The 17,556-nt window shown below is 39.1% G+C and overlaps 3 protein-coding genes across 3 annotated transcripts; 1 reads left to right on the top strand and 2 right to left on the bottom strand.

The window, feature by feature from the left end:
• The first annotated feature begins 252 nt into the window (after positions 1-252).
• Positions 253-2,533, top strand: si:dkey-66i24.7. Its single transcript, XM_044331353.1, has 2 exons — positions 253-447; positions 1,537-2,533. Exons 1-2 carry the CDS (start codon positions 354-356, stop codon positions 2,139-2,141), a joined length of 699 nt encoding a protein of 232 aa, XP_044187288.1. The 5' UTR covers positions 253-353; the 3' UTR covers positions 2,142-2,533.
• A 2,306-nt stretch (positions 2,534-4,839) lies between these two features.
• LOC122966798 lies at positions 4,840-8,109 on the bottom strand. Its single transcript, XM_044331124.1, has 3 exons — positions 7,446-8,109; positions 5,743-5,974; positions 4,840-5,644 (listed from the first exon to the last, which is right to left on the bottom strand). The coding sequence occupies exons 1-3, from the start codon at positions 7,779-7,781 to the stop codon at positions 4,905-4,907; spliced, it is 1,308 nt and encodes a 435-aa protein (XP_044187059.1). The 5' UTR covers positions 7,782-8,109; the 3' UTR covers positions 4,840-4,904.
• Positions 8,110-9,754: 1,645 nt separating this feature from the next.
• On the bottom strand, positions 9,755-16,202 carry elob (elongin B). Its single transcript, XM_044332039.1, has 4 exons — positions 16,086-16,202; positions 12,984-13,118; positions 11,701-11,809; positions 9,755-11,502 (listed from the first exon to the last, which is right to left on the bottom strand). The coding sequence occupies exons 1-4, from the start codon at positions 16,086-16,088 to the stop codon at positions 11,390-11,392; spliced, it is 360 nt and encodes a 119-aa protein (XP_044187974.1). The 5' UTR covers positions 16,089-16,202; the 3' UTR covers positions 9,755-11,389.
• Between the last annotated feature and the right edge of the window lie 1,354 nt (positions 16,203-17,556).

Here is a 17,556-nt window from a genome sequence, read left to right as displayed (position 1 = left end):
AGATATATGTTGGGAAGTGTAGTTCAGAACGTCGCTGCCTATCAGCGCCTCAGCTGCGTTTCCTCTCTTTAAAAAACTACATTCCCCGTGGCGATGAGTACGTGCGGCTTGTGTTAAGCAGGTCGCAGCGGTTAAGGGATTGTAGTTCATTTGGAACGGCAGACTACTCAAAAACCCGTTTGTGTTAACCAAAACGGACTACAATTCCCTATCTGTCGAGTGACGTTGCTATTTTCATCGTTTTACTCGATGCGAGAAAGCGCATCGGTGCCTCTGAGAGGTTGTTAAATTCCGCGGTAGATACGCCGCTAATAAAAAAACAACTTTAACTGTAATGGTGGTGGTTTAGCAGCATGGAGGTGATCGAAACAATTGTGATACAAAGCGCTGAAGTGGAAGGAAAAGAGACGGTGGTGTCCAGTGTGGACGCAGATAAAACAAAAACAGGTCAGTAGTCGTAGCCTGAAGTTAGATTTCATCCAGTCATCGCATGATGCGAGGAGGGCCTGATGAGTGCGCAGGCTCTGCCTCCAATGAATTCATTACTATATGTTTATCTGGTAGCTTCAAAAAGGTGTTTCATTAGACAGGACATGTCAAATTATAAAATCAGTAAGCTTGGGGAAAAAAAAACATATTAGGTTCAGTGCAAAGTCATAAATTTATCAACCAATTACCAGTGGTTGAAAGTAACTAAGTACATTTACTCAAGTACTGCACTTAAGGACAGTTTTATGCTACTTTATACTTCCACGCCACTACATTTCAGAGAGAAATGTTGTACTTTCTACTCCACTACATTTATTTGACAGCTTTAGTTACTTTTCAGATGAAGATTTGACACAATGGATAATATAACAAGCTTTTAAAATACAACACATTGTTAAAGATGAAACCAGTGGTTTCCAACCCTTTTTGGCTTTTGACGTCTTACAAAAAGCAGTGTGTAGTCGGGGTCACATTTCACATGTCTGAGTTGTTAACAGCTCCACCAAATAGTGGTTTTTCCCTCTAAACTTCTCACATGCTTTCATTTCAATAAATGTTCAAATGATCCAATATTTCACCAAAAATCAAAGATTAGAGAAAAAGTACAAAAACTGAAAACAGATTTGTGTATCAGAACTTTGTTTTTTCTTCTTTCCTCTCCCATTAATCGTCTCATCTTGACCCCTAGGTTGGGAACCACTGGACTAAACTAGCTAACTGTATATAAAGTAGTTGAAACTAGCTCCACCTCCAGCAGCTACAACAGTAACATGCTGCTCTAACACTGATGCTTCAATATTAATAATCTAATGATGTCATATATAATAATATATCAGTCAGAGGGACCAAACCACTACTTTTACTGCAATACTTTACCTACATCAAGCACATAATACTTAAGTACTTTTACTGTGGTAGGATTTTTCATGCAGGACTTGTAATGGAGTGTTTTTACATTGCTGTATTGTTACTTTTACCTAAGTAAAGGATCTGAATACGTCTTCCATCACTGCCAATGACATGATCCACCTTTGTTTTCCTCTCTAGAATTTATATGGACACTTCAGGCCACGTGGCACCTTGTTAACACGCGGCTTGAGATGGATCAAGCTTTTGACCAGCCAGTGTGCAAGAAAAAGAAACTTTGGGAGATGGTGGCAGTGAAGGTGAACGCCAAACTGAGGGAGTCAGACGTCACCGATGTCACCGTGAAGGCCTACGAGTGTGACCTCAAGTGGAGAAACATGCTGGCCACGTACAGGAAGAACGCAGAGAGGGCCAAGAGGCTGGGGGCGGCCAGCGTCCACTGGGAGTTCTTCAAGGCCATGCACGAGGTCCTGGGCAAGAGCAGGGAGGAGATCGAAGCTCAGCGTCAGGCTAAGCTCAGCGGGACAAGAGTGGGCAAAGCCATAGCCAGCAAAAGATTCACCCCTATCCTCCCTACGCCTCCCGCGACAGCAGCTCCCTGCTCCTCCAGGCCTCCGCAGGACGTCCTGCAGCTGTACATGGAGCTGCAGGAGAGGAAGATGAACATGTGGGCCCAGCAGAAAGCCCTGGAGGAGAGGAAGATAGAGGCCATCAACAACCTGGCCCAGGCCATCTCCAGCCTGGCTCAGAAGAACAGCACGCAGATGCCCAAAGATGGACATTAGACGAGAGACGTGAAGCGGATCTGAACTTACCAAAAACTCTCACGATACTGCACGAAGAACACTGCTTGAGCATATTTTTAAATGAAGGCTCTTCGGTCATGTTGGCGTATTTTTATTGTTACGGTTTTTAGAATAGTTTGGCCAGTCTGAACTCTGTAGAGAAATGTCATAATTAATGAAAATAAGACACATAGGACAGAGACTCTCATATCATACCTTGGCAGCACTTGTGTTTACTGAAAACAGACCACATATCGCTTAATAGTTTGGCCTTTTCTCTTTATCTCGCAGTGCATCACTTATTTTTGTACCAAAATTAATTGATAATAATTATTTTCATTATCAATTATCTGCCAATTATTTTGTTGATTAATTATTTTGTCTATAAAATGTCAGAAAATAGTGAAAATTATCCTTATAACACCCCAGAGTCAAAGGTGACATCTTCAAATGTCCTTTTTTGTCCAATTAACAGTAAAAAACCTAAAAATATCCAGTTTACTATCATTAATAACAAAGATAAACATTACATCATCACATCTGAGAAGCTGAAACCAACACATTTTTGCCATATTTGCTTAAAAAACGATTATTCGATCATAAAAAGTTGATGATTCATTTTCTAACAATCGACTAATCAATGAATCGACTAATTGTTGCAGCTCTAGAAAAGTTAATTATGATCAGAGAGTAAAAAGAATTCTAAAATATTACTCATATATAATATTAATACAAGCATCCTTCCATCACTGTACCAGTTATTGATATTAAATGTCAGTCTATGCAAGAGTGGAGCATGTTTTGTATGAAAATGATCAGAAAAAATACATGAATGCAGGTATCAATAGCTGTATTCATTATTAATATACACTATGTTATCAGACAGTATGAACAACTTCATGTAATGTATTCTAAAAAAGAACAACTGCTTTGCAATAAACACTACTTTTGTAAATGTTTGTCCAGCTGAGCTCTATTTACATACTTGGTGGTGGACAGAATATTAGAAACATGTATGCCAGCGGTAGGCAAATAGCGGCCCGTGATCCAAATCTGGCCCTTCGGAAAAAATATTTGGCCCCTTAATGGAAGTGGAAGTTTTTGACTTTCATAGTTTACCAGTGTTGATATCAGTATATCATAATTAAAGTCTATTAACGTAATCAATGTGCAACTCATTACTAGTGTGATTATTGCAAAAAAAAACCCCAGCAACATTAGTACCGATTATAATTGTGTTTAGAGAGTTTTGTGGTATTACTTATAAGTGTTCAAATTGAACACAAACAAATATAATATTCTGACCAGTCGTTGATATTTATCCTTATTTGGCAAAATGTCTCAGATTTCTCCCAGAAAGTAATAACATTGATGTTTTTTTCTGTTGTGTAAGTCTGATTATGTCAGAATTTTTCATGTAGTAAAAACCCACTTAACTAAACTTATCAATCTTAAAGGTGCAATATACGACATTCGTCCCACTAGATGTCAGTTATTTGCTATGTAATGATATAGTGACGTACTGGCGACCTGAGCAGAGAATGAAGTCACACTCCCTCTGAGTGTGTTGTTATCATTGACTGTATATAAACATGGACATCATGACAGCTGCCCAAAAGTGAAGCCAAAACACCTCAATCGCCCCCTGGTGGCTGGTTGCAGTTTAGGTCATAATTGTCATGTTAGTGGATGGGACATGAGCCAAACTAAAAAAATCAAAATACACGTCAAATTAATTTTTCCCAAAGATGGTTTTTGTCATTTTAGATCATTCTGATCACGCTGATGTTTGTCCAAGTGCTCATTTTTCTGATAAGTTTGTTTTTAATTAGTTGTTTGATGATATAAAAAAGATTGTGGAACGTCATGATTGACAGTTGAGACAGCCACTCTAAAACCTCCATCATCCCGCTGTCCAACTTTGCTGCGCAGACTCCAGCTGCAAATGACGTCACACAAATATTTTGGCTTCACTTTTGCATAGCGGTAGAAAGTGGAGACACATCGTCCATATTTATATACAGTCAGTGGTTGTAATCCGAGTCTCTCTGCTCTTTGTTTTGATAGCGGTTAGCGTATGTGAGTCCCTCGCTGTCTTCCCCGTGGCCGTTTTCAACATGGCAGCCGGGTCACAAACTTTATCAGATTACAGCTGAACAGTAAATTAAAATATGTTTCTGAACATTTGAGGGGAGAAATAGACAATGCAGTAATAGAATCTTGATCCATATTTGATCAGCGCTGCCTAGTTTGACGGTTTGATCTGAGTTTCATGAGCTGTCTGTTCAGATAAAACTCTTTTTTTTTTACAACTTTATTGACTAAAAGACACACTTTTGTTTCAGTCTGAGATGCTGGTGTTATAGTGTGACATCTAGTGAGGCTGAATGTCGTATATTGTACCTTTAAAGTCTATTTGGTTCGGTTACATTTTGATTTTACTTTTACAAATACATTTTAAAAGTGTAAAGGAAACTGTTTGCAACTGTGAAAGATAAACACATAAACTCTATGTCCACTCCAATTAACTAAAAAATCCTATCATGAATTATTATCCCCATGATGGTAAATTAACCACAGAAATGAACCAGAATTACTGTTATATATCACACAATATAAATGCTTTAATAACAAATGTGTCCCTGTTATCTGATTGCTGTGATGTTTATGTGCAGAAACACTCAGACAGTTAGAGATTCTGTTAAAATAAACCTTTAATTTACAGAAATGTTCATTCTCTCCAACAACAGACATCATCACACATCATGTGCTTTCAGAATCTAAGCGTTTAAACAGAAAGTCCGCTATGTCGTCGCGTCTGCGTACACCCTCGTCATCCTCATCCTGCGCCTCCTCTCCCTCTTGGCTCATGACTTCCTCTTTCTCAACCTCTCCTTGAACCACTTCTCCCATGTCCAAAAACACGTTGTGCAACACGCAGGCGGTCAGCACGACAGCTCTGGCTCGATCGTAGTTCCCGATATCCAGATACCTGAGTCTCTGAAATCTGGCTCTCAGCGTGGCGACGGCCTGATCCAGAATGTGAAAATGTGCCTCCAGCGTCTTGTTAAAGAGCTCCTCTCTCGGTCCGTGACTTCCTGTGGTGTATGGGGTTAAAATCCGAGCAGTGAGCGGGTAGCCGGCTCTGGCCACCAGGCAGGAGCCGGGCGGCATCAGTTCAGGATGCTGTTTGAGTTTGTTTCTCACTGCGCTGCCTCTGTCCACATCTGATCCTTTACTGATTCTGCAGTGGAGGAAACGGCCCTTACAGTCGCATACGAGCTCAAGGTTGAGCCAGGAGTCGGGATGGGCCTCCCTCTTCATCCTCTTCACCTCAGGCACTGCGCTTTCCACGTCGTGTTTCCCTATAGGCAGGCGGATCGGGATCCGGGTGAATCCCAGCACTCCCAGTACCTGAGGGATACTTTGCTCCTCTTCTTCCTGCTCCCTCTCTTTTCCCAGCTGACTGGAAAGTGGGAGCAGAGCCTCTACAGCCTCTCTGCCTGGAGAATAGAGATGAAATAAACCCACTATTATCATTTTCAGCTCTGTTTTCGCACTGATATCAACAAAACCACAAACAACACTGACGTCAACCCACCGTCCAGCCATCTGATGAGCCTCTCCTGCAGCATGTTGACGCGCTCGCAGAAAGAGAAGAAGATCCTGTGGATGTTTCCTTTCTCCAGGCGGAAGCGGCGGGACACGCAGCGGTAGCTGACGCGCTCGGAGAGCAGCGTGAGGGACAGCAGGACCGTGTGAGACAGAGATAAGCGAGCTCGTCCAGCCATTCGAGCTCTAGATGTGGAGCTTTGAAGCAGATCGGCGATGTGCTGATGAATGAATGTGAATGGAAAAAAAAGGAGAAAATTATTTTACAGTTTCCAAACATCAGTCAGTCAGTAGGTTTAAATGGTATTTAAGGTAAAATTGAGCTTAAACATCACAAGCACAGTGAAATCTGGCCCCAAAGCTGGAAAGAATCCATAAAAAGTCCAGTACGATCATATAGGGGTGAAACTATTTATCAATTAGTCAATCAGAAAATTATCCTGCAACTATTTAGGTAATTAATTTATCGGCGGAGTCACTTTTCAAGCAAAAATGGCAAAACATTCCCTGTTTCCAGCTTCTTAAATGTGAGGATATACTATTTTTCTCTCTTTTATATTATTATAAATTGAATATCTTTGGGTTTTGAGGTGTTGGTTGGACAGAAGACGTCACACTGGATTGTGGTTTTTCACAATTTTCTGACATTTTATAGATACACAGACTACTCGATCAATAAAGAAAATAAAATAATAGTTAGTTGCAGCCTTGCAGCCTAAAAACAGCAACATGGCTGCTTGAACAGATTAATTGAGGTTATGCAATCTCTTGTTTACAGTGTAGTTTCACTCAGAACAATCAATGTAAATACAAGACGTAAACAGTAGAGAGAAAAACACTCACTGGAAGTGTTTATGTGCACTGCAAACAAGTAAAATAAAACATTTGGGTTGCCAAGTTGTAAAAAAATCCACCGAGTTAGCAGTAAAACATTAAATTGTTGACCAACAATCTCCATTAGTGCTGCAACTAATGATTATTTTCATAATTGATTAGTCATTCTGTCTATAAAATGTTGTAAAATAGTGAAATGACCGTTAAAAGGTTACATCTTTAAATATCTTATTTTGTCCGAATAACAACCCAAAACCCAACGATAAGTTTACTATCATGTGTGACAAAGAAAAACATTAAATCATCACATTTGAGAAGCTAAAAGCTTTCTGTTAAAAAATTACTAAAAGGATTATTCAGTATTATCAAAATAGTTGCTGATTAATTTTCTATTGACTATTGATCCATTAATCGACTTGTTCAAATCCAATTGTTGCAGCTCTGATCTCCACAGGTTATTCCAGTGAGGTAAAATGATCCATTAGATGAATTAAAGGACCAAAAATCCTGCTGGAGGAATTTTTTGTAACCCAAAAGTTGTTACTGGATTAAAGGACGAGTTCACAGTTTTTCAAGTCTGCCTTAAAACAATAGCCAGGAGCCCAAATGAACATTCTAATATATATTCCTTGCTGTTGTTTTAAGACACACTTGAAAGATTGTGAACTCCTTCAACAATGGTGCACAACAGATCAATTAAGCATCATTAAATTATCTATTAATCATTGATAAAGTCACTGATTACGACATACAAACCCTTCATGAAGAGTGGCTTAATGCTCTTACCCCCTTTTAAAGATGTATAAACTTATTTTACGGTCTCGGATGTGTTTGTTTGTTTGTCAGTTAGTTTATTACCTTGACTACAGCTGTGTCTACAGTCTCCAGCTGTTCTCGGCTCTCTGCTGTCTCTTCCTCTGCAGGACTGGATGTGGTCGTGTGTAACACTTGCGGCTGTACATTAGCTTGATCCTGCAGTAACTGGACGTATATAGCAGCAGGTGGTGGTGGTGGTGGAGGAGGAGGAGGAGGAGGCTGAGTTTTTAGTTTTGTTATCAGGTCAGCCTCCAGGATCTCCTCCACCGCCTGGTCCAACCGCTGCTCCAGCTCGGCCGGAGACAGAGGCTGCCACTCTCGCTCCACCATGTCCAGCACGGCTCGGCCCGCCGACAAAACACACTCATTGATGTCCATGTGTGCTGCTGGTGGATCAACTAGATCCTTTGTTTTTGTCTAAGTTACGACAGGAGTCATTAGTGTGTCGCGGCGCAGCCGCAAAATGCTAATGTAGCTGAGTAGTGTCTGGATGGTAACCCCAGACCCACGATTCGCCGCGAAAACTCTCGCGAGATTGATCTTTTTTTTTTTTAAACAAAATTATGATCTTTCCCGAACTCTAACCGAGTTTTTTGTGTCTAAACCTAACCAGACCTTAACCACAGCGCTGTCACATCATACAACATGATTATTTTTGTAAAACGCGCACAATGAAGAAACAACGCGCACAAATATCGCGAGAGTTTCGTAAATCTAGGGTCACCATCTAGACAGCTAACGTCTGCTGCCTTCAAGTGCTGTCGGGGAGTTCAACGTTTTCTCTGATACGTTCAGGAACAGCGAGCACATAACTCAGTCAAGGTTTGCTAAGTGGTTAAAATTGTATCTGAAATAGATTGTTAAACAGCCATTTTGAGCTTAGATAATCAACAAGTACTTGATTAAACAATTACTTGACCGACAACAAATTAATCTGTAGCTGTACTTTGTTTTTGTTTTTTTGTATAATTGCTTAATCGTTAAAACCATTTATTAAGCAAAAAAAGTGCAGTCTCTGGTTGTAGTGTCTTATATTTAAAGATCCCCTCCAGGCATTTATTAAGACATACAAAAATACTCAGAACTTGGAACAATAATGTGAGTCTGGTATGTTTTTTCCCCCACAAAAACACATAATTACCTTGTTAAAATCCTTAAAATGATATCTACTCCTTCTCCCTCATTAAAAATCCTGGACAACAAACACATTGAGTGGAAGGGGACTTTAAGGATCTGCTGCTTTTCTCTGTTTCATATCACTGTATATTTCATATCTCTTGGTTTTGCTGAACTATTTGAAAACGTCATGCTGGGGTCTCAAGTGTTCAGTTTGCCATTTTTCAGAATTTGTTGTGATATTTTACAGACCAAACGATTTATTGTTTTGACTTGTCAAATATAATTACATATTTTAACAGTTATTACCAATTATCTCAATATAAGCAAAGTAACACAATTGCAAATTGTTGCGTCACAAATTTTTAAGGGCTGCAACTAACAATTATTTTCATTTTGATTAATCTGTCAATTATTTTCTCATCTAATCGTATAGTCATTTGGTCTAGAACAGATATTTTCAAAGTCAGGAGCAAACATTACATTAGTTATCAAAAGGAGATCACGTAGAATAACCTAAATGTGTGTGATTTGCTTTAATAGTTCAGAGATGAAATAGTTTTGGGGAATTTTAAGGTTTTTCCCACTTTCCCAAAGTCAGAAACTAATAAATGCCTTCAGACAAACCTTTTTTTTATGTATTTGGTGTAATCTGAAGTTATGTCAAACAGCAATATCAGGCTATCTTAACTCAACTGTTGAGTGTCTATGGGACCAAATAACATAATCATGATCCCTTAGGCATCCAGGAATTGAGCAATACTAAGTAAGTAAACTAAAGGAGGGTGAGGGGGCGTCTTTTTCCAAGCTTTGTCTGAGGAGACACTCACAGTCTCAGACTATGAAAAGCCCTGATCTAGAAAATGGTGAAACATGTCGTTCTGTTTCCCAAAGCCGAAGATGACGTCCTCAAACATCTTGTTTGTTCACAACCCAAAGATATTCAACTTACTGTCATAAAAGACTTAAGAAACCAGAAAATATTCACATTTGAGAAGCTGGAACCATAAAATTTGGGCTTTCTTAGCTGACATTATTCTATATGACAGTGACTTTAATTCAGCAGAACAGGACAAGATGAGAAACTACATGGGACAAAAGCTGCTATTTAAAAATGATTGCTTGTATTCCTTAAACTGTGTCAAAGTGTGTGTAAAATATATTATATTGTGTCAATATGTTAACCACTGACTACAAAAGCATACAAATAAAAAATACACCAGAGTGCACACAGGTGAAAAACAGTTGTTTTAATGTTAAATCAGTTACAAGTGCAACTTGTTGATCACGTCCCACTGTTTAACAGCCTCAATTTGCAAATGCTTTTTGTTTACTTAACGTCAACAATTTCATTCAACACCCTCAGGTCAGAAGATCTTCTCCCTGAAGTGAATAATGGAGGATTTTTTTATTTATGTATTTTTTTTGTTTGTTTTTTTAAATTGTAGTTTTCTTGACCATGAGATCCTGTGTTACGCTTCACGTTTCGATGTGCAGATGAGTTCATTTCTCCTTTAATTTGTAGGAAAACAATGTGTATTAAGGTATTAATGGTGTATAATAAAACACACGTTGCAGCATGAACTAAAAACTAAAGGGAAGGGCAGTGAATCTTGGGGAGGGGTGGGTGGGTGGGGTGGGAGGGGTAATAGAGGGTTAAATGTGCAGCCTGCTGATCACAGGCACAGATCCATAACTCATCACACAAATACAACCTGTTTAACTTTATGTTCACTAGAAACATTTAGGCCTCGTTCATTAAAAGTCAACAAGATCTCCTCAACATCTCCAAGATGTCATGTGCTACAATCAAACACTGGAGAGGAAAGTTGGTTAGTTCCTACCTTTTGTTAGTGAGGTAAGGAAAAAAAAAAAAAAAAAAAAGGATCAATAATGACTACTTATCCATTTTTTTTGATTGCTGCTCTACCTGTCAGTCATTTCAACACCAGGTCCACGCCAGCGTTACGTGTGTTGGGGAGATACCCGCAGCTGAGTGCGTTCAAGTCTCAGTAACTTCTGTAAGCAGCTATGAAACTACAACTACTGATAGGTAAAGTACCAGGAAATGCTCATCTTTAACGCCGGATCTTCTGCCAACAAAGTGACTCTTATTTTTTTTTTTTTTTTTTTATTTCAGATTCAATATTGTTCAAAAAAGTTTCTTGAAATACAGATAGTAACTTAAGAAATTCACAAACTCCTAGCTATTGTCGCCACACACACACACACATCCAGGCCAAAAGACCAAAAAACATGTTAAATCCTAGTAATAGTTTAATAAAGAAAAACACACAAACATAAAAGCCTAAAAATGTCACACCTTAACTCCCACATTTAAGCCAGCAAAATAATAAAAAAAAAAAAAAAAAAACACAAGTAAGGCAGCGTTAACCTTACCCCAAATAAAGACTAGAATTAATTAAATACGAGGTACAATTCTTTATGTTCAGCCTTTACCAATCCCATGGATGACTGACAGTGTCGTGACAAGTCCGTCAGGTTATCTCTGAAGGGTCTTGTGTGAAATTATCAATTTATCTAGCATGCGTTCACCGATTTCAGGATAAATGAACCACTTTGAAACCAACCCCGCCCTCACATATACAACAAGGGGAAAATCCGTGTTTGTAACTGTTTATGCCCCAGCTGAAGATCTGTCGTCCGCGAGGGGAAAACTCAACCGCTGAGGCATCGCTTCCCAAAAAAAAAAAAAAAAAAAAAAAAAAAAAAAATTCAACCCCCTCCTCTCCTTTCCCCTCCCTTTCCCCCCTTGGTGCGTCCTCCCTCTCGTGTCCCTCTCGTTTTTTTTTTCCCCCCGCCCTCTCTCTCTCTCTCTCACTCTCTTTCTGTCTCTCTCTCTCTCTCTCTCACTGTACAGCCTGTTCGTTGGCTGTGCTGCCCGAGTCCTGGGGCTTCATGACGTCAGGGAGCTCTGGGGGAGTGGAGAAGGGCTCGATCCTCAGCTGCTCGAATGAATCATCTGAGAGAACGACAGAGACAGACGGTGACAAGAGGGGAGAGAGAGAGAGAAGAGAGAGAGAGAGAGAGAGAGAGAGAGAAGTCTGAGTGAGTTCTATGAGGAACTGAAAGTAAATCAAAGCAGGAAAGTTTGAAACAGCCCTATCAGCTCAGACTGATAACATAAGTAAACACGGACAAATATTGGCAAACTAATTACCGCTCTGACGGAAAGCTAATCCCACTGTGGCCGGGGCCTGGGGTCGGGCTGTTTGATTTGTGAAGCCACAATTTCCAAGAGTTTGACTGTCGTTAAGCAGCACGTCATCCTGGTCAACAAAACATAAACAGAGCAGATGTTAATACACAACTTTTTTTTTTTTTTTACTTCTCACACTAAACAGTCTAAACATTATCAGCCCTTTCAGAGTGATGATGTCCAAGACGTCTGAGGAGTCAGGAGATCAAGTTGCAGCAGGTTTTGTGACGAGTGGAAAATCAGTGAGGACTCAGCGAGACCGCACAGCTCGCTGTTAGGAAGAATACGTCTTTGAAAGTTTGAAAGTGAAACTTTAAGGCAAATTAAAGGCTGAAGGTTAAAAAGAAAGTAGTCCAAGCTTAGCATTTGGCTTTGTAACAGTCTGTTAGGGGTGAGCAACACGGACATCTCGTATGACAAACATGAAAGTTATTTTATATATCGCAACATCAAATTTTCTAGAGAATCAATTGAGAAACTTTTTATGACATCTAGTGAGTTGAAAGCATACAAAGCTCCAAAGAATCCCATCAGCTGTCCTGTCTACATAAGTCTGATACAACTATAGATATGAAAGAGATGCTAACTGGTATTAACAGTGTAGAGAAACATAATAATATAGACACATTTATATCATCTCACAGTATCACTCACCACTGCACTCTGCTCAAATCAGACTGTGTGGGTTCTGATATTGCTCTAAACTTACATGGACATGTTTCATCAACATGTAGATATGAACAACAACAACAATAACGACAAACTGACTTAACTTCAGGCCTCCTCTGAGGCCAAGGCTCAAAAGTTCACCGGAATATTGAGTTGCTGCTGTGGGCGTACGGCTCCTTATGAAGCAGTTAAATAAATGAAAATGAGGTTTTTGTCTTTGCTGCACATAAATATATTGAAGCTGTGGGGCTCGCCTTTATTGGAGCTGGCTTATCTTTCTGATTTGATATGTTGAGCAATATTAAACAATTTTAAAATAACAGCATTTGTTTTATCTGAAAGATGGGTCTAATCATGGGAGCAAATACAAAATATCTGGGATAAATCAACTGTGTTATCTGAAAGCAATGAAATCCTTAGTTGTATGCATATGGTCCACTTACTGTTTTTTACTAATCAGACAGTTTACAGGCAGCTCACACCGTGACTGTATGGAATTTTTTTTTTTACTGACAAATCAATAACCGGCCTAAACTTCCCTCCCATCAGAGATATTTTTCGATGATTTCTTTTACCTTATAAAGCCTCTGTTCTTCAGGTGGCCTCTTTAAGATGCCTTCCACAATACGCTTCAGTTCGTAGACTGTGGTGGACTCTTTGGCATCTGTGAAGATGGTCGTCTTGTGACGTCGAATCATTAGAAACACGTCCTGGAGTGACATTGAATGACAAAGGAATGAGTGGAAGTGATGAATATTCACTTACATAACACATCAGAAAAACTGAATTGTTTAACAGGTAAACAGTGTTTTCTCAGGCCCTGTTCACACCTGACATTAACATGAGCGGACAGCTCTAAGTAAAGGTGTGAATGCACTTAAGATACATTGAGGACGCAGTGAGACATAAAACACGTCGTCTGATTTCCATCTGGCCCGAAGATTTTTGATTTAGCCTGCATGCAAGTTCTTCTTCTTCCTCTTCCTACTCCTCCTCCTCCTGACAGATTAGGCACTTAACCCGCCAGTTAAAAACAACAACGTATTCGGTCTTTGCAAAGGGAAATCATGTAAGTGTTTATTTGCGTGTAGAGCGGGGAAGTCAGATACGATGACAAGTGGTCACTGGAGACGCAAGTGTGAACTGACGTACTTAGAGCTGTCCACTTGTGATCAGATGACCCGGGATGTATGTTAATGCCAGGTGTGAACAGAGCCTCTGACATAAAGCTCATATTTCTCCCTGAAACGACTCATACATGTTGTGATGTTGGATTGTTTCAATTAGATTCTTCCAAAGCTTAAAAACAACCAAAACTAAAACAGTATCTAGGATGAATCCTGTTTTCTATCCCACATAGAGCTGCAACAACTAGTTGAACAACAGAAAATTAATCAGCAGCTGTTTTGATCATTTAATAATCATTTTGAGTAATTTTTTAAAGAAAAGAAAAAAATGCCCAAATCTTCTTGTTTAAGCTTCTTAAACATGATTTTTTTTAGTCCTCTAACAGTAAACTGAATATCTTTGGATTGTGGACAAAACAAAACAGTTAAGGTTGCATACTGAGCTTTGGGAAACAGTGATCATCATTTTTCACAACTTTCTGACACTTAATTGACCGACTAATTGCTTAATTGAGTAATTAATGGACACATTAATCAATAATGAAAATAATGGATAGTTGCAGCCCTAATCCTAAACCCATATACTCCGCAAGGGAATAAAGCTCAGTTTGGTGTAAAGATAAACTTTAATGCACAAATCAATACTGCTCGTCTCTGTGGTAAAAGCTCCGGAAAGTGGCTCTTGACATTATAGCTGCAACTAACGATTATTTTCTCAAATGAATTGATTAGTTGTTTGGCCTATAAAATGTAAGAAAATGGTGACAAATGTCAATCTGTGTTTCCCAAAACCCAAGATGCAACCTTGTTTAATCCCAACCAACAGTCCACAACCCAAAGATATTCAGTTTACTGTCATAGAGGACTTAAGGAACCAGAAAATATTCACATATGAGAAGCTTGAATCTGAGAATTTGGACTTTTTTCTTGTTGGCAACAAATCGAATAATCGACTGATACTTGACAGCACCAGATGAAAGCTTTGCCATTTGCTCATTTGATCAATTAAAGTGAAAGCATGACGACGGCGTGCCATCTATTTCAGTTTTTTTTTTCTTAAATCAAAACACAACAGTACAAGAGCCACTGACCCACCACACAAAAGGAAATGCCCAAGCAAAGCCCAAAAACAAAGTCCTTGATGAATTTGTTTTATGTAGTCTGAATATTTCATGATAATGCAAACCAGCGGTATAACAGATGTACAGTCTGCTGAAGCTCTAAAAACAAGGCTTAGAGTCTTGCTTTACTAAGAGCATATGGTAAGTTTAAAATCAAACATACAGTGATAAAACTTTTAACAAACATTAAAAAGACAGGTTCACAATTTTTCATGTCTGTCTCAAAACAACAGTCAGGAGCCCAAATGAACATTGAAACATGTTTTTCTTGCTGTAATCATTCCTCCTGTTCATACTGACCATTAGAAGATCCCTTACAATGTAAGTGATGGGGGACAAAATCCACAGTCCTCCTTCGGTGCATAAATGTATTTAAAAGTTTATCTGAAGATAAAATGAAGCTTCAGACGCCCACATGAGTCAAATCAAGTAGATATCTTTCAACGTTAGTCTTATTGTTGGTCCTTAAAAGGGGATCTTTCAATAGCCAGTATGAACAGGAGGAATGATTACAGCGAGAAAAACCTCTTCCAGTTTTCATATTGGCAACTGACTGTTGTTTTAAGCCACACTAGAAAAATGGTGAACCTGTTTAACTCAAATTATGTAGTATAAAGCCCCCGTTAAGCATTTAAAGTAGCTATAACAGCCAAAATATGGCAGGTTAAACTGTGTAGCAGCTGTTATGGAAAATGTGACAGTGACAACAGTTTAATAAGCTGGCAGACTGAAGTTTTAGGTTAATAGAGAACAACCTCTATCCTCAAACATTACCGTTACATTAATTTCCGCATCGAGGCATTTAAAGACCCTCAGTGCGGCAGCTGCTAGCGAGCTTAGCTGCGGCTAACGTCACATTAGCCGTTTCAACTAACTGTTAGCTTGGCTATAGCTTCCTTATTTAACTTATGATGAAACTGTGGGCCATGAAGCTACCCAGCACTAAACACAGCTTGTGTTGGCACCTGTCTAACATTTAATAGCTTTAAATGTTAACTCTATCCAAGTTGTTGCCTCACAGATGATAACGTTAGCAACTCGAGCTAGTTAGCTTCCTCACTGCTAGCTGCTCACTTGATCAAAAGCAAAGTTTGTTAGCTGAGCTGTCACTTAAACAGAACAATGACATAATCTTTGTTTTTCTGTCTGGACCCGATCTCTGCTAACCTTACTGTCGTCGTGAGCATTATAAAGCAATGTTCAGCTAAGTGTGTTACCGTTAACCGACGTAACGTTAAGTAAAGCTACCCAACGTTAGCTAAACAAAGACATCAGATGCTATATGGTCGCTTTTTGTGACAAGCCTGATTCAGCTACTGACAGCGTACATTTCAACGCGTAGAAAAAAAGGTCTACCGAGTAACTAAAGTAAGATTCGGCGAGTCAACAGGCCAGTACATTGTGAGCTGTATCTGTTTTCCTCACTCACCATTTCTTGCGGTTGGTTGCACACAGGGAAGAAAAAAAAAACGCCTCCACCGCACAGCGACAACTGAGATCACAGCAGCGTCACATGCAGCTACGACATCTGCCAGCAGATGGCGGCAACGCAACTTCTTCTTCTTCTACTATTGGTTTTATGGCAGTTGACATCCATAAGTGTTGCATTAGCGCCATCCGCTGGACTGTGACAGCTTCACAGTGATCCCATTCACAGTGTCCGGTCTAGCAGCTCAACTTTATTCTTATTTATTACCTTAAATGATAGGTTCACAACCTTTTTCATGTTTATAGATATTTCATGTTATATTTAATGCATTAAAATAACAGCACAGAACAACTGATAGACTGTAACCCAAATAGTGAACACAGTAACTGCAGGAAGTTTGTGTAAAACCAGCAATTTAAATGAATTTTGAGCAGATTATTTCATGTAAGTGCATCAGAGATGACTCTTCCTGATATTTTGGGAACTTTTTATACAATTTTCTGTCTGTATTTATTTGTTTATTTCATTTTTAACCACCATATATACTTAATTGGCATCTTTCAGTTTTTTGTTCTCTCTGATGCTTGGCGATTGACCTATTAGCTCTTTGGTTGTTTTAATTGTGTACTTTTCTAATGCAGGGCAAGGCTATTTAGCAGAGAGAGAAGGCTCTTGAATATAGCTTGTGTTCATGTCTTCACTGTGAGATTTCTATTAAGTCTATATCTTAAATAACAATATAAACTTGAATAATAATTATATTTAGTTGTTTTCTTCATAGAAATTAACAAAATGCATATATATATATTGCATCCTGCATCCTGCTCAGTCATAATGATTCTTGCATATTTATTATCTTATTTATCTTTTTTGGTTTTGTTCTCTTTCTACCCCCTACTTTCTTTAGCATTAGTATTATTCATCTATTTACTTTGTCCATGAACTGATTTTTTTACATACAAGCAAATATGTTTTTTGTTTGTTTGTTTTTCAATTCAACAAAGAATTTATTAGTTAAAATATTCTGGTTTCTCATGGAGCTTCGTTCCTCCCTTTGGATTCAGCAGCTACAGGTCTGTGGGATCAAAACCCTTTTAACCGCAGTGGACAGAGCTTCATCATGTCTCCCTCCGCGGTGAAACTAACAGGTGTGTTTCTTTTCACTGGCTGGGTCTTTTATGTGGGAGGACTTCATTTCCTCCTCTCAGCCTGGTAACAGCTGTCACCATAGAGAGCACGACAGCTGAATCCACACAGCAGCTGAGACGAGAACAAATCAGGGCGAGGTGCCACAAACTATACACCAGTGGTAGGCAAATAGTGGTTCGAGGGCCAAATCTGGCCCTGCAGCAAAAATATTTGGCCCCCTGATGAAACTTTTGACTTTCATAGTTTACATCAAAACTTTTACATATTTTTTTTTTTACAAATCAACGCAAAAGTTCTTAATATTTGGTGTGCTGGCAACCTG

This window comes from Thunnus albacares, chromosome 17 (genome assembly GCF_914725855.1).
Source record: "Thunnus albacares chromosome 17, fThuAlb1.1, whole genome shotgun sequence".
In the NCBI taxonomy this organism is placed as follows: domain Eukaryota; kingdom Metazoa; phylum Chordata; class Actinopteri; order Scombriformes; family Scombridae; genus Thunnus; species Thunnus albacares.
Note: the sequence above shows the minus strand (reverse complement) of the source record. Positions and strands in the feature narration are given on the sequence as shown.